The 25,809-nt window shown below is 31.1% G+C and overlaps 2 protein-coding genes across 3 annotated transcripts in view; one reads left to right on the forward strand and one right to left on the reverse strand.

The window, feature by feature from the left end:
- MS3_00010745 (uncharacterized protein) overlaps positions 1 to 16,329 on the forward strand; it is a gene marked incomplete at both ends in the record, with an annotated part of 34,703 nt that extends 18,374 nt beyond the window's left edge. The window contains 10 exons of the mRNA XM_051219141.1: positions 1,076 to 1,182; positions 2,512 to 2,657; positions 4,896 to 5,185; positions 6,618 to 6,701; positions 8,615 to 8,742; positions 10,133 to 10,236; positions 10,480 to 10,991; positions 12,272 to 13,340; positions 14,169 to 14,299; positions 16,246 to 16,329. Coding sequence (XP_051067466.1) covers positions 1,076 to 1,182; positions 2,512 to 2,657; positions 4,896 to 5,185; positions 6,618 to 6,701; positions 8,615 to 8,742; positions 10,133 to 10,236; positions 10,480 to 10,991; positions 12,272 to 13,340; positions 14,169 to 14,299; positions 16,246 to 16,329 — 2,655 coding nt within the window. The remainder of the gene's footprint in view (positions 1 to 1,075; positions 1,183 to 2,511; positions 2,658 to 4,895; positions 5,186 to 6,617; positions 6,702 to 8,614; positions 8,743 to 10,132; positions 10,237 to 10,479; positions 10,992 to 12,271; positions 13,341 to 14,168; positions 14,300 to 16,245) is intronic.
- PIK3C3_1 (Phosphatidylinositol 3-kinase catalytic subunit type 3) overlaps positions 16,330 to 25,809 on the reverse strand; it is a 32,288-nt gene continuing 22,808 nt past the window's right edge. The window contains exons 14-21 of one of the 2 annotated variants that reach the window (XM_051214310.1): positions 24,842 to 24,958; positions 23,435 to 23,569; positions 22,958 to 23,086; positions 21,020 to 21,089; positions 20,321 to 20,467; positions 18,803 to 19,046; positions 17,943 to 18,112; positions 16,330 to 16,581 (exon numbers count right to left, since the gene is read on the reverse strand). In XM_051214310.1, the coding sequence (XP_051067467.1) occupies positions 18,082 to 18,112; positions 18,803 to 19,046; positions 20,321 to 20,467; positions 21,020 to 21,089; positions 22,958 to 23,086; positions 23,435 to 23,569; positions 24,842 to 24,958 (873 nt within the window). In that variant the 3' untranslated portion in view covers positions 16,330 to 16,581; positions 17,943 to 18,081. Of the gene's footprint in view, positions 16,582 to 17,942; positions 18,160 to 18,802; positions 19,047 to 20,320; positions 20,468 to 21,019; positions 21,090 to 22,957; positions 23,087 to 23,434; positions 23,570 to 24,841; positions 24,959 to 25,809 lie in introns of both variants that reach the window. The other variant, XM_051214309.1, reaches the window with a different exon arrangement.

Here is a 25,809-nt window from a genome sequence, read left to right on the forward strand (position 1 = left end):
TTGTGAAATTTATGAACACTTAAATAAAATTTAATAGAGAGAACATCTTTTTAAGCAACAACTATACTTACATTACTTTACAATAAGTTGACATAAAGCACAGTTCTTTCATCGGAATTTATGAATAGGATTATAATAGCATAGAATTACTGGGTGCAGAAAAGTCAGACTCACTGTTAAACGATCTCTTCTTTATTCAGAGTGTATGGTAATCGTTTAATAAAGCCAAACAAATCCCGTTTCCAATTTCAACAGAAAAGGTCTTGATTTTGCAGAGAATAGTTTGTATTTGATCAAGTTTATTACTACATGAAGATAGGTCGACTTCAGCACTATGTAAATTTTGTTATTTAGATGCTTCGCATTTTAAGGATAAAATGTTGGTATTTAAGTAAGTTATGCTAGAGATCAATAAGTTGTTTATAATATTAGATGATATTTTATAAAACACTGTAGGGAACACCAGTATTTTTACAGTTGTTGCGGATAATTTTTCTCTCCATATTTCTTGTTTTGATAGATAGGATAGCTTAATTATTGTTTATGTTCTATGTTTTATTACTTGACATGGAAAATCCATGAATTGTTAACATTTTTCTCTCGGAAAAATGAACTGTTTCTAATATCGTAACTAGTATTCTCTATGGCTACAGCTAGGGAGGATGATGAAGTGCTACTAAGACCAAGTTGGATCACATACTTTTTTCATTTTGCTAGCATATTATGACCAACATTTTTGAAGTAAAACAATATTATTAAACGATTCATTGGGACATAAAATTCAGTTCTTCTATGGTTACTATAGGTCTGAATTATTCGATGCTATCAACTTTATTGAACGAATTTAAGTTTGAAACATTATGAGATGAAAAACATGTACACACATGAATTTAGGCATTGGAAATGAATTTCAAGAAATATGCCATCAGTGAGATGAACTTTTCTTTTCCAAGACTTAAACCCTAAGTATCATTGTTTATTTTCACATCTAGTTCATATCCCAGTCTGATAAAGTATTCTAAACAGTAACAAATATAAGTGTTAGCAGGTTTTGATTTCACAACTTTTTATTAAGCTTTATTTCATAGCCAGTTGCTCAGAGATGAATGATATCCGCCTGAGACATTGTGAAAAGTCATTGCTTAATAACATAAGTAGAGCCAAAGGTCGATCAAGCCTGAGGTAAGAATACAATTTTTCTCTTTACCTGCCATATTTTTATTGTTATACTGAATATAGACTTCTCACAACAAACATGAGTAAGTTCTAGGAAAGGAGAATCTAACTGTGTTGTATTTTGTTAATCACATCTTTCACACTAAATTTCTTTTTTCCACGATATCGTATTTTCTCACTCTTTCTGTTTGTGTCTTTGTGTTATCAATTAACCTCTAAATAATGGCAATTTACTTTAGACATTTCCTATTAAGTCGACTTTTTCTAATATTGCTCATTTAGCGAAATGACCGATCCTTTCGAAACATATAATTGAGGACTTATCTATTCAGTTGCTTCAGCTATATATATATATATATATATATATATATATATATATATATAAATTTCTGGCATCTAGATGCGAACTGTAGTAGAAGAGGTCGTACTTCATTCTTGTTGCTTGATAATATCAATCAAGTTCTTGTTACATATATTTACTATAAGTAATTAATCAATAAGAATGATTATTTATCTTTCTAAAAACTTTTATTAGCTTTATTCAGTATTATATTTTTGGTAAAATATAGGTTTCTCAGCACAAAGTATTACAACAAGTTTCCGTCTCTTACTTCTTGGTCAATCCTGACGATAAAAATTGAGTGATAGTCAGTTAAATGTTAGCAGTCTAGGAAATCGACATCGAAATAATGTACACTCTTTTCCCCGAATATTGCCAACAACCACGGTATCTCTGATTGGGCCTTTTGTAACTTTTAGAACAAAAGGTTGTACACTTTTCAGAAACGCACCTGAATAGGTTACGTGATTAATAGACATAATGATGTATTAAGACAAACAAAAGTAGATAACTTGTTGAAATATCTAGATGGCAGGAACAGGTAGCCTAGATGTTCAAACAGGCCGACAAGTTATATCAAGCTCCCAAAATAATGAGCTTAAATACATAAAATATATTTAAGCATCAAAAAATCATCTAATTACTATTGTGCTTATAAACAAAGTATTTGTCTAATATAATATCTAATGAAAACTAAAAGATAAACTTCAGCTGTAAAATTACTGGAAACCAAAACGAAATAAATAGTTATTTTGACGTATTTTTGAACAACGTTTGTTTTAAATCATATTCTATGTCCACATACTTTCTAATTTACCTCTAAACTAAGTAATGTTTCTAGCACATACAATGTATACTTGGTTCCTGAGTTTAATCATTTAATGTACTATATGTGTTACTCATTACTCTTAAGAACTTGTGGAATATTTAATCATCAACTAGGAAACTTAACTTTCTATAGCTATCTAAAACAGTTTTCTGGCCGCTCATTGTAGATTCCCGATTCATTCAAGAATTAAAAATGCTTCCTTAAAAGTTGTTTGTCTAATACAAGCCCAGCTAGGTCAAGTTGCAATAAACGATTATTCATTGAAACAAGAAAGTGAGAAAATATTACAATCAGCTTTGCGTATTTTGAATGGTACGTTTATTTACTTATCTACATTTGCTTTTTCTACGGTCAACATAGAGAATTTACTTTTTGCCTGCACTGCCATAAATTTTGATCTGCTAGTAAATAATTGTTCTTATGTTTTCTAAAATAAATTGAATCATCGATATCTGCACAAGATACGACTTATTGAATCCAAAGTGATCACATATCTTTACGATATTGGCTCTAGGCCTGGAATCATGATGACTGTCTCTAAAATAGATACGTGCATACTTCAAATTTGTTGTACTAAGTTGAAATAATTTGTTCCAATCCTAAAATATACGTTTAGAGGCTGTATATTACCCGTACTCTATGATTAAATGATTGAAGCAACCTATAATTTATCAGTATGGGATCCTATATTTCTTAATAATATAAAGAATGATAATCTGTAAAATAGATCACACAAAATTTTATCTGCAGTGAAATAAAAAGTTGTCTCATTCACATAGTTTGTTAATGACGGAATACGTAAATCTAAATGCAATCAATCTTCAGCCAAATAACCACTTTATATCCGTTTTACCTCAGTAAACTCAACCTGTTTGCTTAAACTACTTAAAATGGCTAAAATCAATGAGTAGGTTCAGAGTCACATAAAGCATCTTTTATGACGTCCTTAGTTAGTCCATTTTCGTTTGGTTATTAAATGTGTCATATTGACCTGCTCAAGTATTTTATGACCATCCTATGTACTTCGTCATTTATGACTATGTAAACTACATCGTGTACGCTTTTACGTGTACTTACCTCTTGTATGTATGTTGTTTATACTTCGATGAATTTTCTGTAATTTATTCCGAGTCGCTCATTATTTATTGAATAGGCCTATTTGCCATCCTCGAATCATATCACTTATCGTCTGTTTACATTTATGGACCTCTAAAATATATGTATCCAAAACCACTATTGTACTCAACTTTTGATGAACCTTTGTTCTAAACGTGTTAAGCCGATAGAATATAAATGGAGTTAATTGAGATACATACATTTCATTGGATTCTTTGTCGTCATATCATACCGAAGTCAAATGGGTCTTAAAGTGATGAGCCCGAGACAGATGAAAACAGCCAATGCATTGACGAAACATCGTTAAGTCAATGTGATTTGTGGCTGTATGTGTGCTTACTGTGTTGGATTATTTATCTGCTTAGGAAACAAGATGTTATGTTGTGTGTTCGTCGACTGAGTCAGTTTCGTCGCATTCGCTGTTCGAATGCGTGGAGTTTGGAAGGTTCTTCGTTGGTTCATTATGGAAGGTTGTATTTTGTTCAAAGTCCGATTATTCGTCTCTCGATCACACCTCTAACGTATCTCATTCTGTTGGTTTTGGATTATCAAACGTTACCTTAAGTTCTAAAGACCGTCAACAGCTGTGTTTTAAGAAACTAAATTATATTTACTTTTGGATTATATAAATCATTTCTCTTCAACACCAACTGAACTATATAGCTAGGTAAATATTTTGTCTACCTTGACTCATAATCGTGAGTAAATGATTTTGTGACAGTCTTTAGGGTGTTCACTGGAATCTTTTAATATATTTGGCTTTATATTTTTTCTAATGTTCGTTTGACTAATTAAAAAAATACCAATTTATTGTTCAAAATGTTTATTTCAAGAAAAGCACATAAAAATCATTATACAGTAATAAACCTACTTCTCAAATTATGTTGTTTATATCAGTGGTAAAACAAAGGAACGTCCCCATAACCTAATTGAGATGTTTCAAACTCATTTATTCTATCTTCAGGTTTTCAGAGTCAAGAAAACGAGATATCACAAAATAACACGGAAAGTAGTGATTTCAATATTTTTAAAATCAGCAGTTATTATGAAACATACAATAACATGTAATAAAGAAAATCAATAAAAGTTGAATCGACTAGAAAACGATAGTTGGACCTACTAACAAGGAGATTAAACTTCGACTTTCTAGAAATATAGTTTTTATTGATTTTACCAAGATTTTACAGATACTCATCAAATGAATAGAGATAATTTAATATTTCAGTCAAAAACGATAATAAGCAATCTACTCACTTGCACACATTTGAATCATACACATATTTATTATTATTATTTAAATGTTCTAAGATAAATTATATAAAATAATTACTTTTTCTGAAATGATAAGTTAGGTAACGCCGACAAATTACTTTCAAGTGTTCCTACTTTAGTGATACACTTTGAACCATAATTAATTAGTCATTTTCTTTTTAGGTTTAACTGGTTTGTTATGGCTTTATGACTGTCCATCGAATATCTATTCTAAAAATCATGAACGAAATTCAGATAACTCAACAATCCCCTCAGTTGCAACGAAATATCCATCTATGTTGAGTGCATTAGAATTACGTAAATCTGTTCATTTTCGTCGTTGGTTAAATTATCCACTTATAAATTTATATGGTTCATCTTTACTGACTGAAATGCAAATTGAAAAATTAATTGGAGCTAAACTTCTAACCTGTAACGCCATTCAACAGACTGAATCTGGAAAATTAGAATATGTAAGTGCGGTTTCATTGTTTAAGTTTGACCTTAAATATGATGGTTGTGAGCAGTTTTATCTTAAACAGATGATAATTTATTGTGCAAATAATGTGCAATCAAACAAAAGTTCTACTTTGGCTTAGTACTGAAAACATGTATGTTGACAAGATTACTACTCCATAATGAAAATATATCTATTATTTCAATGATATAGCGTATATCTAGGGAATGGATTTCTGCAGTCCTCACTGAGAATGTATCAACATAGACAGTAAGAAAAAATAATAGCATGATGGAGTTTCGTCCTCAGTTCAAAGAACAATGCTCCATCAAAATCATTCAATATTTACCACCATCAGACATCTTGAATAATCGTCAGGTATAACTGGATTATCATTTTTAGTGTTATAATATTAGCTAGAACAATTAGAATATCTTCTCGAATAAATCATTTACTTAGCCTGTACATTCATATTCATATTTGTTTAGTAAATATACAGGGCCATAGAAATTTAAAGCAATTAGTGCCTTTTATACATTGGTTCGAAAAATGTGATATATTTGTGCCATACATTTCTAACAATCTGATCACACAAATACTTGCCAAGCCAATAATCAAGGTCAATTAAATAAATGTTCAAGTAAACAAAGCAATAATTATCAGAATGGGGGGGGTGGAGCTGGTAGTATTATAACTCAAAATTAAACTGTTACAAAGTAATGATGATAAATAAAGGGGAGTGAAAAAAATTAACGTCGTATGGAAAGAATAGGAAATTGTCGTATTACCCTAGGACATAAAATGACTTGAAGATTTCTGGGGCAAATTCAAATTTATTACAAATTGTTTTTGTGCACAAAAAGAGATTTACGTTTATGAATAACTAAGGCTTCTATCATCCTGAGAATTCCTCGATAGTTCTATACGTTTAAAAAGCTATATTGATATCGATTCTCATCCCTTTCAATTATGTACTTTGTTATTGATGAACATGGTTTTCTACTTGCCACTTTGCTCAAAACATTTGACATTAACTGATTTTGAAACCATCTAAGTACATATTTCATAAACCATGTTTATAATGTTTGGTTACTTCTCCCTATGTATGTGTGTCCACACAAACATGTAAATTGGTAAGTGCATTGGGAGGTGACATAATCATTATTGTGTTGTCTAGATTTACTTGGAATCGTGGGCTTAGTCCAGTTTAACAGCGTTATAGATTTTCTCTGTCTGCTTTTAGTTCCTGTCTTAAAAGCATACTGTTAAGTTCACCTCTAAAGGGTAGATTGATAGGAGGAATACAAATGAACTTACTACTTAAAAATAATTTGTTCACAACTGTCTAATCAAGCTGGAACTATGTATTTATTTAGCCTTTACGCATCATTAACCAATTATTATTGTGATTAAATTACCTCTTGTTTCATTTTTTCAACTCGGAGCAGATTCTTAATGAAACACCACCGTATGGAAGAAAACTACTTGAATATTTAGATAGTATTCCTAAATATGAACTAGAAGTAGAACAAGTAAGTAATATATTTGTTTGTAAATAATAATAGTTTTGATAACTTTTACAAAAGTGCTAAATAATCTGAAAGTAGAATTATGGTACCACTAGCTAGTCTAAAGGGAATCCGTCCATGATTTGTCTCGACTCAGTTGAAAATGTGTATTACGAGTTTTAAAATACCATAAAGTTTGATAAAAATGGGTCTACTATTTATCTTTGAATTTTCATTCAAATTGAAATAAATAATTTTATATTATTGTGCTTCAAAACGTATTTCATCTATGTACCGATGGTATACGTTGAGAGAGCTTGTGGGAAGTAAACGAATAGTCATTTTATGTCATCCCTTTATATATGTGCCCATCAAGTTCGATGTGATGACAATTCATGGATTCAGGAATGTGAAAAAACCACTAGCAGCTAACAGTTAGGTTGGTCTGGTCTACATCAGTCAATACATTGTTAGTCTGAAACTACTGTCACAGAAAAACCATTATTCATGACATTTTTAAAATTTAACATTATTATTCCTTAATAATAGTTTCGTTAGTCAGGACGACCTAAAATATAATATAGAACTTTCTTCACAACGGAAAAACAATATTTCGATATCGCGCAATCAGCTTTATTGTTGTCGACAAGTGCAATATATAATCTGAAATCCGGTTGTGAGTTTCCATAAAGAAGATGATCGATTGTGACAGAATTAGAAAGGATTTAAGGAAACTAAATCAGCACAATACTTATCATCCAATAAATTCTCTCGTAACGACTATATTTAAAATTAAATGAAGTTTCGGTATTTTAATTTTTGGAGTTACTTTTTCATGAACAGTAGGCTGAAGAATCCTTGTGAAGCGTTAGATGTGCCCCAAACCCTTTTGATGTTTAATCGTAATTTTTTTGTTATATGCATAGCAATTTGTGACCATATCTAAAACGTCAAAATTAAGCATCCCAACGGATGTGATCAGATGATAAACTAACTGGTGTGAACAGTTAGTGTTTGAGTCAAATGACCAATCATTACCTTATATTACATCACATCTGTATTTGACTACAGACCCTAATACTATCTATCAAAAATGACTCGCTTTTAGCAGTTACGTTTTGGATACTTGTCAAAATAAATAAGTAGATTCTTTTCGCAAATCATGATGACAAAATACAACTAGTTGTGAGGTTTAAATTCTGTAGGAGTGCATAAAATCCCTTTTGAGAGATGGTGCATAATGTTTATAATGATGCATCGAAGACTATAGTCTCCAAGTTAAACACCCAGAGTTTATTTTATTTTTACGAAGGTCAACATAATAACTGATTCGTTATCACTTCCTGTAATATTCTTATGCTAGTGAACCAGGGATTTTTCTCGAAATTTTATGAAAACCTTGACTAATTATTATTACAATAGTTGAAATCATGAGTCAAATGAAGCTAGACCACTATGGAAAACCTGGAAGCACTGAACGGCCGTCCTGATAATTATTATTAGACAAATAAAACAGTTGGGGCCTATGATTAATGAATAATAAGGAGATTCCTAATAATATGAACCTATTACATGGACGATATCAACGACATATTATTGTCTCGAATCGAAGGACATCGAATTATTATACTAGCGTATTTAGGAACATAGTTTAAAGTATTACAACTCTATTTACAGAACATGAGTTCGATTTTGGTGGGAAGGTATTCATATGCTTATGAAAGTTTTCTAAAAGAACGAAATTTGTGTTTAGCGACAAACACGTTATTTTTTTTTAAATTAATAAAAGATAGGTTCAGTTTAAAGAGTTACAACGGTTATATAAATCCCCTTGTAGTTTATTAACAATTTGCCTGAATCTTACCATTACTATTTGAAAGAATGTGGGATTGTATAGAACTGTTTCTGACTTGTAAAATTTGTTTTACGTTCTTTAGAAGTCTGGTTACGACTCAACAAATATTGGACTGATATTTACCATTACCCAAAAGAATAACTGCAGAGATTGTGCAGTTTTATTAGTAGGAAGTGCAAAAAAATATCTAGTTAAAAAATGGCTACTTGAGTAAGTTATTTTTCCGACAGATTTTTCTGACTTCTTTTTGTTTTAAAAAGCCAATGAAATAGGATTTCGTAATTTTTTTGACTGATAATTTGAGAATACCTGATATGTATGTTAAAGATGTTCAAAGTACAATGCTAACTTAGATAAATTCTGGAATATGATTAAAAATGATAAGAGGAAACACAATATTTACAACTGATTGATCACTGGGCAGTGGCCAATGTCATTTATGTCATTTGACACTCAATAGAAACGTTTGCCTGTAATCTTGAGCTAAATGATGCTCCCTGGTGAATTTGATCCCATGTTACTTAGCTCAACACAATCGTTTGAATGCTAAGTCAATTAGAATGGTAACTAGCTCCAAACAATAACAACTTATAAGAAATGAAATAATTTTTCTTGTAGATCCTCAAAATTTGAAATGTTTTTTTCATCAGTCCTATAAACTGATTATATAGGCGTAAATACCAAAACTTATTCGTCCTAATCAATTTATAAGTTTAATACATCCATATACAAATCAAATGAGTTAGTTTGATAGGAAGAAAACATGTTGAAATTCAGTCTAAAATCTATAAACTGTAAGTATGATAAAATCTCAATGTGAATTATAGGATTATAACTGTTTGATGGGGGTAATTAAAAACAATATATGGTTAAATGTGGCTTTACTAATGTAATGATAGATTGAGATATGATGTTTTAGTGGTCCGGGATCTGACTCCAGTGAGATCGTTTCTGATTGCTATTGAGATATACGTATCGTCATTCCTCGTATATAGTTATCGACTTAACTCACGTTAGTGAATAACGGAATTAAATAAGCCAAATACGATAATGAATTTTGAATATGTATATCTATGCGCTCACTGGCGATCGGGGAATGAAGCGAAATGACGCGCAGTGGAGAAGTCATGTGAGCCAACTCCATTTAACCGAGCGTTAATCAATATTTACAGTCACACAAAAATAAGCTACAAACACTTGATGAATGGGATGAGAAGGGCACACACATATGCGCTCATACAAAAACAACCAAGATTGATAAGCGAATAGTTAACATTATCAAAATGTGACTCAAGTAGAATGAGTATGGGCTTAACATAATAACCGACACTACAATGTTTCATAATTTAAAAAGGACTAGTAATTTTATGAAACAAAATACAATTTTCCTAGTGAATGAAAATCAATTTAAAATTTTATATCTTGAAACGATCTGATTCAGTAAACCATAATTAACATTTGATTAGTGGTTAATCAGCTTAATTAAAAGGCCTTAACTACCATACTACTACGTAATCAGCAAATAAGTGATTTTTATAGGGATAATCCTAAAATTTATTTTATTCTTCCAATATTTTTAACTGTTACTTATTTACTGTAGATATAGAAACTCGGATGAAACTAGCGTTATTACAAGACAATTGGAACTTCCGAATGATGAAGCGTTGAACCCATTAAGTATAAGCTTGATTAGTGTAAATTATGGTAAGCTGTTGGTAATTATAATTTTTGAAATTAAGATTATATTTAATATGAATTTATTTAGAATCCAGTGATCTATGTTGTACAAATGAATTGCGTTTAAAAGTCATCGTAGGCAGCTGAAAACGATTTTAGAAATAAAGTGATGAGTTGCCAGACATGACTGTAGTTCCCAAGTTTTGCAATTATATTTTGCTTTGCTGAAGTTAAGTGCATTTACAGTAATCGATTCTTTTTTTCAACTAGGAGGTGTGGATCTCCATACGAAATATCACTTTATTTCCTTATCAAATAAGTATGATAGACTAACTTCAACTCCAAACATATCAACCAAAGATTTCATTCAAAATGAATTATCGATTGGTTACACAGAATTGATCACACAACAACGTCACTCACCAAAAAGAAATACTGACAACACTAATGGTAATAATAAACTAAATTTATGGCCAGAGCCTACTTCATCATTCATAAATAATATAAACAGATCGAATGATAAAAATAATAACGATACCTTTTTGAATTTAAAACTGCCTTTAACTCCAATCGTCAATAAAGCAAAACAATCAAGTAAGCAAAATTTGAAATTAAAGAAATGTACAATGAATATTCAAACTTTACGAAATCAAAAAGAAATACATTACAAAACACCATTTACATTCAGATGGACGCCGATAAATGATACGAATGAACAACAGTCACCTAAAACTCCCTTATTACAAACATCTATACTTGATTATGTGCGGAGTAAATGTAAGGTGAGTATAGTTTCACATTACTCAATGATGAATTTCAATTCAATTAAATCTCATACGTGTTGTACAAGTGAGAGGCTATCTGTACTCAGTAGCTAAGTGGATAACACGATGATGTGTAAGGCAAACGATACTAGGTTCGAGTCGCGTAGTAAACATTAACTCTGGGGTGCAAACGCATCCAACCTACGAGTTCTAAAACGGATAAAACGCGCGTTCTGGATTCCATTAATAACCACATTCCATCTGTTTTATGTTTACTCAATACTCGTTTAGAGTTAGTGTAGTAGAAATTATAAGTTGTGAACAGAGTGAGACCGTTGGGCAAGTCTCAGCCTGATAGAGATTATCTTTATACTATAATTAGCTGGAGGTTGGTAGCAGTAGTATGAATGTAGAGGCATCGATGTACAGTATTTAGGTAAGAAACTAAATCTAATTAAATTTCATGATAATATATACTTAAGTTTGAAACATTTATCCTTCAGGCTTATTGTTTAAAGAATATATTAAAAATCTGTGTGCTTTGAGAATAATTAACCATGTTCATGGTTTGAGGTAAGTAGATGACTGATCGATTTCAAAAGTAGCCAAACTTTGTTTTATAGAATTTCAGTAAGCAGCATAGGGTATATAAAAGCTGAAAATGAATCAGCTTGAACTAATTCAACGACATCAAGAGTCAGAAGTATCAGTATTAATAACTAAGATTGAATTCTCTAGTATGGATACTTAAATTTGTTGCGATTTTATAGCCAAATTTCAAATAAATACTTAGCTTACACGTTTCTTGTTGACTTGTACATGTTATTAAAATATACGTAACATCCTGAAAAAATCTTATACCTAGTTTATGAGAGATGCTAATAATAACTAGTTAATGGCCATCCTTATATTTTTACTGATAAAATCTAGTAGTTCTGAGGAACCTCAAGTTATAAGAGAAATAGGGAACATTTCAATCACCGTAGAGTACTTTAAAACAGACATAAAAAAAATTGTATCTGACAGAAAACTATGATTGATACTTGGAAAGAGCATACAAAGTTACCATTGCAATCAAATGATTTCATTTCACCCTAAATAATTTTAGTTATTGGTAAAATGTACATTACTAACATTTCTGTTTAAAATGGTGTGAAATACATGTTCAGCTTAAGTTGTTCAATGGTCTTAAATTTAAATTGCTGTATACTGATGATAACCAGAAAATTGCTTAACAATAAAAAACTACTCATTTCATTGTCATTTTCATGCCTAAACAAATTGTAAAATTTAATCAGGATTCACGATTAACTCTTTCAACATACAAACAGACAACGAAAGTAAAGAATTATTCTATATCAGAATCATCTGATAATGATGAACCTTCAATTCAGAAAATAAGTCGTAAACGATTTAAATGGGATCCAGAGGATAAAATTGCAATGGATATAGATTTGAGTCAGAGTTCAACGTTCACCCTTACACCTGTATTAGATGGATGCAGTTATACAAAAGAAACACCAACAATTCCTTATATATTATTAAAAGATAATACACCTGATTTATCCTCCATACAAAGATCATTTATTAACCACGATCTCCTTTGTGCGTCATGTCCACCTATATGTGATGGATCTTCGAAATTAAGATACTTAACTAAGAATTCAGTAAACTTAGAATCAATGCAAAATCAAAACTCATCATTATATTCGAATATCAAACAGGAAACTGAATTAAGATCTGATTGTTCAATCAAATCCGACTGCCTAAATAATAACTACAACATAAATCACATGCATGACGAGGAATCAGTTAAATACGACGACGATCAAATTTCAACACCGATAAAAATGGTGCAATACAGGCCTGACTGTACAACGAAAGCAAAATTCAACGAACATGATACAGTTGTATTAACTGATCTATCAAAATCTAATTTTCCACTTCAACCGTATATGGTAGATATTGCAAACTGTACTCCTCATCGAGAAGAAAATTCTACTACTGTTATGACAGAAATAGAATCAAATTTTGGCAATACTGGAAATTCAACTCTTGAAATTTTGGAATTAAATGAAAAAAGTTTTAATAAACCTAAAGATTTGAAAGTTTTAAAATCAGTTCAAAATAATCAATCTAGAAAGATGAATGAATGTACACTACAATTACAAAAGAAAATAACATGGTCAAAAGATATCACTGTCAACAATGCGATTCAGAAAAAACAGAAAAACCAATGGAAAACTGAAAATGATCAATTATTATACGAATTAGAAAAATCATTTTCGGTTGATTATCAACTAATTAACGACGGATGGTGTGAATTGGCATGTTTAATCAAATTTTCTGAATTAGGTCTACTTCACGGTATGTTTGAGTATTGCCTAGGTGTATGCTTTGTTAATGAATTTTGAGTGAAACTGTTTTCAGTAGTCATCTTTTATACCACATTATCAACTTTAGTTCAAGAAGTCAAGTGAGACTCCTAACATACATACTTTGCAGTTCAAAGTCTAGTATATCTCTGGTATCATTGTTAATCAGTTTTATTTAATCTAAATGAAGCTTGAAAACACCTTCAAAACAAAATTAAGTTTTTTCGATGATTTTATAGTTTCAATCATACAGCATTTCTAGATCACACTTTAGGACTAACGATATGGATTTAACTGTTAATTCTTATTTTTTATTGCAATACAGCTAACAAGTTCTTTAGAAAATCATAATCACACTTTCTTTTAAAAACTTTATAAATAGATAATTCGGAAAAAGAAAACTAATTTCGTTCCAGGATATCGTGGAATTATTTTATCACACAATACTTTTCTATTATCCAACCAAAATCCCCGACTTTAAAGTTGAAGTGAAGGAATATTAGTTGATCGCTTACATTGGTTTTACTAGAACATAAGATAGAGCATAATGATTGCAGTAGTTAAACATGCAACAAAAATACACAACTTTTGACCACCAAAGTCTAACTTTCTAATCAAAATTTTAGAAGAGAAACGGTATTAAGAGAAACTGATCGATTCAGTAGAGTGATGGATTACAAAAACAGAAGGACTTGTTTGTATTCGTCACAGGTCAAGTAAGCATTTTAATATGGACGACTAATCTAGGGTGATTACAGAAAATATATAGATTTTTCTATCAAATCTAAAAGTTTATTCGATGTTTCTTTTTATTCAATAGAACAAATAAAGCCTAACTCCATATCCACAGGGACAGAAACTCCTCAACCTTCTTGCTCCGAAATGCAACTCAAATATGAAAAGCATAAAGAGGAAAAGCGAGTGTACAATACAAACATACCGAACAGTGCAGTAAGTTTTATTTTCACTCTTGCTCACAAGTGCATAGTAAAATAGGTTATTTTGTCATTACTACGATTACTAAAAACTTCAAGTGTAGAATATAAGTTACGTAATAGTTTATAAAATGAACTGTTTACTTTACTCAGTGATGCAATGGGTTTATGTCAAATGTTATCTAGAAGATAAAAGATAGTTAACCGAGTTATAATTTCTGTATGAACCGAATAAGTTGCCTACAATATGTGATATACATGCTTTCAAATGGAATGCGGGCTAGTTTAAGGTTAGGTAAAAATACGATGATTTCAACCATAAACATGGTTCCTAAAACCTGGTTTGCATCATACAAGTGAACATAGACTTCATTACGTTTCTTGAAAAATAAATACCGACAGTTCTAATTTCTAATATGGGTTCACAATCACTCACTTTTTATTTACATTTCAAGAATCTATCAAGTTTATATTTTGGGTGGATTCAGTAGTGTTAATTTCTATATTCTTCCACTTTTCATATATAAATGTTCTAACAATAAGAGCCTTCAGTTTACCAGTGCAACAAGTGATAGACAAAAAAATGAACTTCGGCTTGAGAGAATTTGTATTTCAAGTTCTTTTTACCGAACTTTTTCTACAGAAGGTAATCTTTTTAATATAGTGCATCACATCTTGAGAGATAAAGAAGCATATGACATGCATCGATTTTGATATTTTATATAGTTGGGAAGCAAAGCCCCACGGCATCCCAAAGTGTACCTGAGCATTATGAGACTATTGCATTCCTTGATTTTAGGGAGATATGCGGCAGTGAAATTCAAATACGTTTGGTCATTGAGTGTGGGCAAACAGGCACTTAACATATTGATTATTAAATAAGTGATTTCCTTTCCTCCCATTGATTTCTACTCCGGGCTCACTGAGTGTGACTGCATGTGTTGAATAAAGTATTATCTGGTTCTCTAGTCAGAGTCGTGAATCCTGGATCTGATATAAAGTGGCTAGTCGCATTATCGTGGCATACCTGAGAGAAAAATAATTCATTATCAGTTTTATAAGATTATCTTCTGTTATGATGACCGAATATATAGTTCGATGCAAACGCTTTAACTGGTTATTTGGTGAAGGAATAATTGCTGGGTTTTATTGGTCAACAAATAATATGAATCGTATGAAATCATATTTATTTAATAAACACTACTGTGCCTGATCGGGGTCCATAAGATTGTCGTAAACAATGGTTGGTGACGTTGAATGACATGGCTTAGAATCTTTCGAAATGGCACAGATACATTCATTGTCTTTCCTATAATCCTGAACTTAAAGAATATCTTACAACTTTTTATTCCACGAACTCACTTGTGTCGAGTAATAGCGCCTATTTATAATCATTTCTATTGCTAATCATACTATTTCTACTACTCTGGGATTTATCTTGATAATTTCATCTTGCTGTATAAACGTGGTATAAGAAATTGAAACGAAACAGATAAGGTTCGGGTTCAACGTTGCATGTGATTAACTTGTTGCAAATGAGAGCTGAAGCCCTACTTCACAATTGATAAAATAAGAAAAAGCGGCGTTTAGAAGAACCATGTTAGACCAATTCTGGTAAGCAGTATAGAGTAATGGTATTTGAATATTGTTGTAATAAAGAATTTCAGTGGACATGACCAAACTTCAGATCGCGCTATAGGCTTAAATCATAAGAATATCCTTAATATTCTTTGTATTGAATCTAAGCAAGCAAATATCAATTATCCCATAATAAAACTTGTACTCACATTATGACAACTAATTACAGTTTTATACGACTGATATATGTAAACCTAAGTGCTCGACATATTTTTCTTAAATCTCAACACACCTATGAGTAGAATAATCGAGGAATGTTGCTTTGAAAGCATTCTTTATCAGTTGTTACACATTAATTATGTATTTCTTTTCTTTAACCGATAGCCAACTACATTAGCTCTAAAACAAACTGGAATTGGAATATTGGATTTATCCCTAACTCCTGATTCATACATTAAAGAAGAATGATTTACATAAGACAACTCTATTATTATTGTTAATATTATTATTATTCATGTACATACATTGTTACAAAAATTATTAAATAATGATAAGAAATACTGTGACATTTTGTTATTGACTGAAACATTTTGTAAACAAAAGTATCCTGGTGAAAATGTATGATATATTTTTGTTAGGAAAATATAAGTTTGACAAAAAAGCTACTGAAGATCTATATCACAATTAGATTATTGGAAGGTTTGATTAGTTCCTCATATACTAGGTGGGAAAAAAATAAATGAAGGTTTAAAATAATGAATTATTTGAAAAAAATTTTATAATCGGTAAAAGTTTTTACCTACAGAAAGAACACACTACTGAGTTGTTCTATCCATTTAAGTAGAACCGTTTTGAAAAATACCTACATATAATACAATTACAAACTGATGTAATGACTAAAGTTGAAAGAAATTAGAGATCATGACAGGATACAAAGCAGCAGCTTACCAGAGTAGAGCATTATATATAGTGAACCCGCGAGAATCAATAAATCGCAATGTATGGTGTAATGCCCAGCTACATAAGTTGCTTTGACATCTAGTAAACATAGTAACACGATTTAGATGTTTAACACAAGTTTACTTACAACTAATGATTCTCTCAAATATCATTAGAATCATGAAAAGTTACTAATTAATCTCAAGTACTACAGCTTTCATTGTAATACGCTGTAGTTTTTGACCAGAAGGTGTGGGTCACATGAAAGTATGCTAGGTTCTTATTTTCCTAGTTGTTACTGATACGGATGAGAGCTATGATGGAAGCACTCAAGACTAACTGATACATGTTAGGTATGCCTAACCACAGATTACCATAATGCTCGATCCTAGTTGACATATGATTAGTATGGAAAGAAACTGAGGATCTACGTCACATCGATAGGTTCAGACATTCTGGTTTGGATCTACACAATAATCCTAAGCAATGGTTGGGTAACATGTTGTAAAATCCATTGTAGCAGCGTGATTACACTTATTCTCTAGTTTCTTATAAATCCTTTGTTAACTACCATCATTAACTTGAAATTCTTCAATTCCATTTGCTGCTTATAAACAGAATTTTTTATGTTCAGATTTCTATTGTTTTTCATACGATTTACTTCCCTTAGCTTCTCATCTAAAATTTCCCTCTCCTTGTGCTGATATTAAATAAGGTAACTTGGCCCGATATACATTTGTATCAGACTTGATGTTGATGTCTAACTGAAAAATCCATAAATAAAACCTTAATAAATACATGCAACAGCTCATTTACCCATGAAACTATTTGAATTTCAGCAGGCATATGAAACTAACACTATAAATCTTTCATTAGAATTAGACTATCAAAGCAATTGAAATATAACTAATGAAAAGAACATGAAAGGAAACAATCTACGAATACTATCGAAGAATTATCCTTCTCAAACACAACAATCAAATCGCATATCAATCTATCATCTATTAAGACAAAAGTGTTGCCGAAGAAAATTTTGCCTATATACGAATGTGACAAGTTATTTAGTTTAGTAAACAATATTTGTTTCATGTTAAGAAAAAAATATGAAATTAACTATTCCCAACATAATAGAAGTTATTTACTTGTACAATAGTATGTATTCGTTCCATAATATCAGGTACAATAGCCTTGATAGATTCAGTCATACGATTAGCCAGTCGACTAACAGCTTTCTCTTCTGATTGATGTACACAGAAATGTTCTTTTAAAAATTCAGATGCATTATTTTGTTGACCATTGAAACTCTGTATTCCTGTGTTTGACATTAAGGAAAATAGAGTCAAAAATAAATTCGCGTGCCTGTATATCAATAAAAAAATAATAATAAAAGGAATTGTTAACTACAATTGGTAAAAGTGTTAATACTGTATAGATAACCGATGAACAAATAATTAAAATTAATTTTGACGCGAAAGTTATATGAAATTTTACAACTAATAGGTGAAACACGTGAAATCATACAAAGAATGGACATTCATGTGTATGGGAAAGGTAGTGTTATATCATGAAGTGAATGAAAATGAAAAACTAAAACTATGAGTTTCGGGATAAATGGTTCAACATTAGCATTTTCTTCAAGACTACAATTAGCATCAACTTTTTAAGGTATAAAGCTGCTAGAAATTATCCTAATACCTGTCAAAGATGAGAAATCGATAAACAGTTGGATGGAAGAATTGAATATAGATCAAACCAATGAAAATAAATACTATAGTTGTTTAGAAATGAGTCGTAATATAACGATTAAACTATGTAAAACGTTTTTCAGCATATTTTATTTGAAACATTTGAACAATACAGACGTTAACTTAAATAATAACAACGTTTGTATTCAAGCTAAAAACAATAATATGTTAGTACATAGAAAGATGATTAAATGTATTAAATAAATCTTTAGATTGTACCAGATTTTCACTACTTATCAAAATCATTTATCACTTACCGTCTTAAAATAAGAAAAGCTGTAAAAGTGATTTTCCAAAATTCATTAAATTGATTTGAATTTGGACCACCCATACCATCAATCATTGCACGAGTTAATCTTACTTCAGGTGCCATTGGTTTAGGATCAGCGCCAAGAATAAAACTAAAATCAATATGAAATAAATGACCATCAGCAGTGAGCAGTAAGTTCTCCATATGACGATCACCAACTCCAAGAAGATAAGTGATGACACAATAACCGGCTGTAAGAAAAGCAAAAAAAATATTGTAGTTTCCTTAATAAAGCGCTTGAACGTAGTATAAAATATTCATGTCACACACTGTTAGAGGAAGAAATACCACATAGTGATTGAAAATATTTGTGAAAATAAACAATTAATTGAATCGTATGATAAATAATGATAAAATTCTCTGTCTAATGTTCTTCCACGATCACTATACGTTCTACTATATATAACAACTTAGTATTCATCTTGATTATTTCACTACATTACGTAAGTATAGCGTGATAACTTAGAACGGTGCACAAATGTGCTAGTTTCTATGCTGCTTATAATTGAGTTAGAGAGTGATAAAATCGAAGACTTCAAAAGATAAATGTACAAAAACACTAGTTTACTAGTGATCTTTTCTAATAAAAGCAGCTTAAAATGGCTCAACCAAACACGACAAAATTATTGAGGATTGAGATTGTGAATTCAATTATAAAAAACAATGTAATTGAGTTGACATAGTAGATAAACGCGTGCTTTGAAGAAATATTGACATTAACTCTTCCCATACTTACACTAGTTTATTCTTAAATACTATTTCATTTGTATCGTCCTGTCGCATTCGCTTTGTTTATATTTGTCGTATTTGATAAGTTTTATCAATGAACGCTCGAATCGACTTCCTGATCGCTTTTAATAATTCCAGGCTAAATTTACACGGAAACTTGAATATAAAAGCAAAGGCGCAAAGTGTAAGAGGAAGGTTTTACTCCAAGTTTGGTTTATTTACAGAAAATCGAGGGCATTTATGGTGTTTCACATGTCTTTGGGTTTCAGGAAGTTTCTGGAACGATATTAAATATAGTGGAAGCACAGGTAACTATCCAATCGAAAACGTGACTCATTGCTTTCTAAATGTTTCTGAGAAGCTTCTATTGAACGCTGATGAAAAAAGGATTCCCAGCGTTTTCTGGGTCTCTATGACCTTTTCCGAGGAATACTTTGAATCTCACCCATAGCATCAACTCCACAAGACAGGTTCTCTTAATTTAGTAAAGAATTTTTACCCTGTTGTCACTCAATACTTTATTACTCTAACCGTTTTGTAGATTAGTACTTAAACACTAGAACTATCAGAGTTATTATCGTCCTTGAGCTACCAAAACAGCTAGTTATCTATAGTCAATCTATAACAATTACTATTTACACAGAATACCACTTTCATTGACAACTAAAGCGTTTTTCTGTCTACAAAGTTATTTTATTCACATAAAATGGCTTTTCTTTATAACAGAAAAACATACCACAAGAACGAATATATGTTTCCATAACATCTTTTTGAACACCCATAGGACTATTTGGACTCGGAGCTTTTAACTGTAAATAAGCTAGTAATGTGGAACGATGAAGAATATCAGCCAATGAAATAGATTCGACAAATTGAACTAAACCTATAAGAAAAGAACATAAGAAAACTAAATGAAAAGTGATATTTTCATGTTTTATCAATACTGAAGAAAGTTTCCCGTCTGATTTATTACAGGAAAGAGTGTTACATACTTTTGCCATCACTCGGCATTTACTTTTACGATTTGTAAATTCTTTTATTTTTGCCTATTATTCTTCACCATGCTCCATTATTCTTTCTCGGGCTTCTAAGAAAATATTTTACTTTGTTGCGAAGAGCGCTGAAGGCAGTTAATAAGGTATACGGTGAATCTTTTAGTGTCTTTATGAATATGCTTGTGGACAGACATTTGAAATCTGAAGAACTATTGGCAAGCGTTACTTTATCAGACACAAGCCGTCTACACCATTCACATAGTTCTCTTTAAATATCTTCTGGTTAAACAAGACGTAGGTGTAAGTAAAAATATAAAGGCTTTACTTTGCTACCTTTTGTCATCAAATTTTTACTAAAAATCCTTGTTATGCTAAAGTGTAAAATTCAGAATACGTAAAATGTTACACTGATGTATTTAAGTAAAACATAAGTAATTTACCATGACGGTTACTTGTTGCCAAAACTTTATATGGTGTCAATCGAAGGTCGAAATTTTCTTTGCGAAGTATCTACAACAGATAATGAAAAAACGCCGTAAAATAAATAAATAAAGCATTAATGGGAACAGGGCTAACATTTACCTATATTGGTGTTCAGATAATTACAGAAGAAAAGTCTGAAATAACAACAAATGTGAATATTTTACTTCATTATTAATCATCACAAAAAGCTTATGGAAGTCATACGTTTGGAGATAAGCAGTGAGAAGAACAACTGTTAACACAAACACAACTACTAAGGTAAAGGGTATTAAGAGAAAGCTATATGAAACTATGTCAACTGAAAGACTTTATGGTTGGCATTGCGGATTGATTTTAGTTAGACAAATAACGAAAACCAAGAAGTAATGGATAGCCGTTCCGTCCTAAAACATGAGCTCCTCGGCAGTGTACGTCTACAACCCAACCGGAAATGAAACCCAAGACCTGTAGGCCTCGTGGCGAGCACTTAACCCTTGAATAAGAAAACTTGATAGGAACAGTAAACGCTATGAGATGTAGCGAACTTATTTTATTTTATGCGTTTAGATTCTTCTGCATAAGCACTAAATTAACGAACAAGATGTTTAATAGATATAGTCTTGTGAGAATGAATCGTTAATAAATTTATTCTATGGTTATAAATAATCGTGATTATTTCCCAAAATCTTAGAAATTCAATTTACAAAACAAGAGAATGGACAAGAAAGTTCAGAACGTAATGAACCGAAAGAAACGTGTAAATTATTCACAACAGAAGAGATGAGCTGATAGAACTAATATCTATCACCAAAAATTGTGAAATAATCATAATGAAGGTGATGATAGTAATAATATATCAAGTAGATATGAAAAATCGAAAAAGGTGCGAAGAACTGAATCCTTAAGAAGTTAAACGTGCTTTTTTGAAATAATAAGGCTGATTGTAATGATAACAACAATAAAATATGGATGAAAACTCAGCTGAAATGAACAACGATGGTCATATTTTCAAGAGACAGGTAGTGAATGTGGACCATACGATCATTGAAAACCATAGTCTTAGACTGTCTCGTTCTAGTCAGCTTCAAATCCACTAATACTTAAGAGGCTTTAAGCAGCCAACCAGATATCGGCCAAATGATAAGCTCACATAATTGGTTAACGTGTGGTTTCCGTTTCAACAGCATGAGACGTTTCAATGTGGCTTGAATATCCAAGAGACACATGTATGGGTGAGCGTATAGCTTTTTTTAAGAAAACGGTCGATCAATGAAAAAACTTCCTTCTCACTCCCAATCTTGTCATCGCAAATAGGAAGCTTGTATAACAGTATCAGAATCGGACTAAATATACATATTTCTAGCAATGTAACTTTTATCGCATAGTGTCTAACTGAAAAAAAGTCAAACCATAAGGATCCATGATAAACTTTTGTGCTGTGAACACCATGAATTTTAAAGTACAGTTATTAGGAGTACCGAAGTTTTACAAATTGTCTTATTTTTTGAAGCACCAAGTGGGTTCATATGTCAAATTCTATGGGTAAATTATTCCAATAGATAGTGTAGAAACTATGATAGACTAAGCCAACAAAATCACTGTTTACCTCGACGTCCTATACTATGATAGAAGTGAAAGCAATAAAACCTTATAAGTATCAAGTCAAAATATATAATTATTCGATAACCTCGCAGATTATACTACATAACTAACTGACTCTAGAAAAAAGATAATATTGTAAGATAGAAACAATTATTATGTAGAAAAATGGTTTATGAGCATAAAACAATTACTGAATTGCAATAGTTAATCAAACTCAGACTACCTTTCCAATTATCAAGCGACTACTTTATGATATCTGAATGCTTGGTCGAAATTTCTCTTAACTTAGGAGAATAAACTAAAGGAAATCTTACCACATCCATTAACTCAATCATTTGTAAAACCAATTGATCCTGACGTAAATCATCACCGTGTTTTAAAATAGCTCGATAAGTGTCGCCATTCGGTTGGATAAAAGTCAATAGTGCAGGTCGTTGAAAACTCTACAAGAAATTGATGGCAGGTATATGACAGAATAATTGAAAATCAAATTCATGGAACATTTACATTACATTTATATTTTTAGTAGCCTACAATAATAAAAAAGATACGTGAATAATTTCTAGGTTCCTTTATGAGTTTGAAGGGAACTAATTTGCCAGGTACAGAACCGTGTAGCTGGCTTTGACCCCCCACCACCACCAAAAAAATAGCTTGTCATATTAATCATTTTACAACTAAAGTTTTACAATATGTAATTTCAAAATTCTTTGAATGATGCCGTTCAAGATAATCATTTAAATGATGCTAATCATCATAATTAACAGAGAAATATCCATATATCAACAAACCTTGAATAGTGTAGCTGTAGACGACTGTACACCGCATACAATAATATCCGGATTTAGAGGAAGTGGGAATGGTTTATCAATATGCCTAATATGAGCATATTCTTCACTATCCAACTTTGATCTTAGCAATTCAATCTATACATTAAAGCAAAAATAAATAAATAAATAAGTTGAATGTACAATAAATATACACCAAATTTACTCGTTTACTTTACTAATGTCATGAACACCGGCATCAGCAAAAACATCTTTTTATCATACCTAGTTAGTTTAATTTGAACTGCTCTTGTGGAGCTATTTATTATGGGAGCGCAACTAGACAAATGCATCATCGTATTTCTGAACATCGCCCTTCATGCTCGACCAAAGGACAGAAGAAAGTAATAAGAAGCTCTATGTTGCTGAATCTAGTCGATACTGTTCACTGCATAGATAAAACGACAGCGTTATTTATAACATCTCTCCGAATTTACCCTATGGTTCTAGAGTCCGACTCTTACATATGATAGAAGCCATATGAATACATATCGAAAAACCTAACTTGTGTATGTACAAGGAGTTTAGACAGCCTTTGAGTTTACTTTAGCTTTCTACTAAGATACTGTTACATGTTTCGAAACTTCTCTTTCCCTTCTCTTAAAATTTTATATTTACACCCAATTTTAATTATCTAACTATTTGTAATAATTAACTTATTATAAAAATCCACTTTAGTTTTAATCTTAATCTGATTTTTTCAAACGCTATATAAAATAACTGATTAGTATTTAGGCAAACTGACTCACAACCATATAATTGCTATCAACTTTCTACAAACTTATAAAACATATGCATTAGTGTAGAGCCTTGATGAAGAACTCCGTGAAAAAAATATTTTCTTGCTGAACTTGTCTTTTTATTGTCTCAATGGGAATATTTAATGAATTAATACAATATGATCCAGATTTTAATCGGTGAGCTTTGGTTGTGAAAAGTACGTATTTAGTGTTTAAATAAAATCTTAGCATCAAATAGTGAATAAAGTATGATGAATGTTTAAGAAAGACACAATTATTCCATTGGTCTTGTACTAAGGAAACCATATATAGAAGTAAAAAGTGAGAGGTTCCAGATGGAACATTATAGGTAAAATACGTGAACGAACCAGTAAAAAGGAAACAATCGAATCGACTGACTTTAATGTCTCTTTATTGAACTCAAATAAGAATTAGACTTAATAAAATAAATGGGGATCATTCATTAAACTTAGTTTATTAAAAACACACTAAGAATCATAGCTACATGGATATTGAGATGTAAATTAGCAGTTACTTAGGTGCAAATTAAAAGAAAAAGAAGGATAAAATTCTCCTACTGAATATATTATGTTTTTTCAAATGAATAGGAGAACACATAAAATTGAATTACTTTGCGTGAACGATTACCCAAATCATTGGTAACTGATTTTAGCAACCGGCATAAATCTTGAATGAATTGTGTTTGTTGTAGTAGTTCTATGTTCCATTTTTGACAAGTAGGACTACCCTATATATTAATTGGTTGGGAAAAAACACAAAGAAACCAAGTTAATGAGAAGTTCAACTCTTATACTTTACGGAAACATTATAATAAAGAGATAATCAACTAAACCACTGTTACATTGGATAGGATCAAGAAAAATACCTTGTAACTAAATTGGATCCAATGATCACTCATAAATGCATACTTAACAATTATTTCGGACAGCAGTTAGCAGTAAAATCCAGGATAATTATTTCTTCCTATTTAGGACTAACCAGTCGAATGTACTCCTGTCGCAGTACTGATATCCACAGCGAAATTTAAAACTAGTAACCATCTATTCAAGCGTCAAATAATAATTAACTTTTAAATAGAATTAATAATGAGGCTTTCGTTTAGAGAGCTCGTATATCAACACAAACCTGGTGTTACCAATCAAAATAAATCGTGATTAGCCAATGAGCGAAGACAAATATATCCGCCTACCATGACTACAAGAGATTATCGTATAAATAAAACTGGCTTCACTTTCGTTATAATTTGAGATTACTTGTTAACTACTTTACATTGTACATTGATATGTTTCCGTTTTCAACAATACCTGGTTATCTATCGGCTTTCGGGAATTTAAATTGAGTGTCATACGATTAAGCACCGTGTTCTATTGAGTTTACTAATCTATATCTGTGATCAGTTCTATTGATATAATTTTATAGTGTCTAGTCCTCTAGCATGAAGTACCAGAATCGCAAACCGTGTATGTTCGTTTTAACACTAAAGCAACGACAGAGGGAAAGTACAAACATAGATAAGAAATTCAAGAAACCTGACCACTGAGAAATTTCAGAGCATATTGCTTTGTAATATTTCAACTT

The sequence above is a fragment of the Schistosoma haematobium genome, chromosome 2, assembly GCF_000699445.3.
Source record: "Schistosoma haematobium chromosome 2, whole genome shotgun sequence".
In the NCBI taxonomy this organism is placed as follows: domain Eukaryota; kingdom Metazoa; phylum Platyhelminthes; class Trematoda; order Strigeidida; family Schistosomatidae; genus Schistosoma; species Schistosoma haematobium.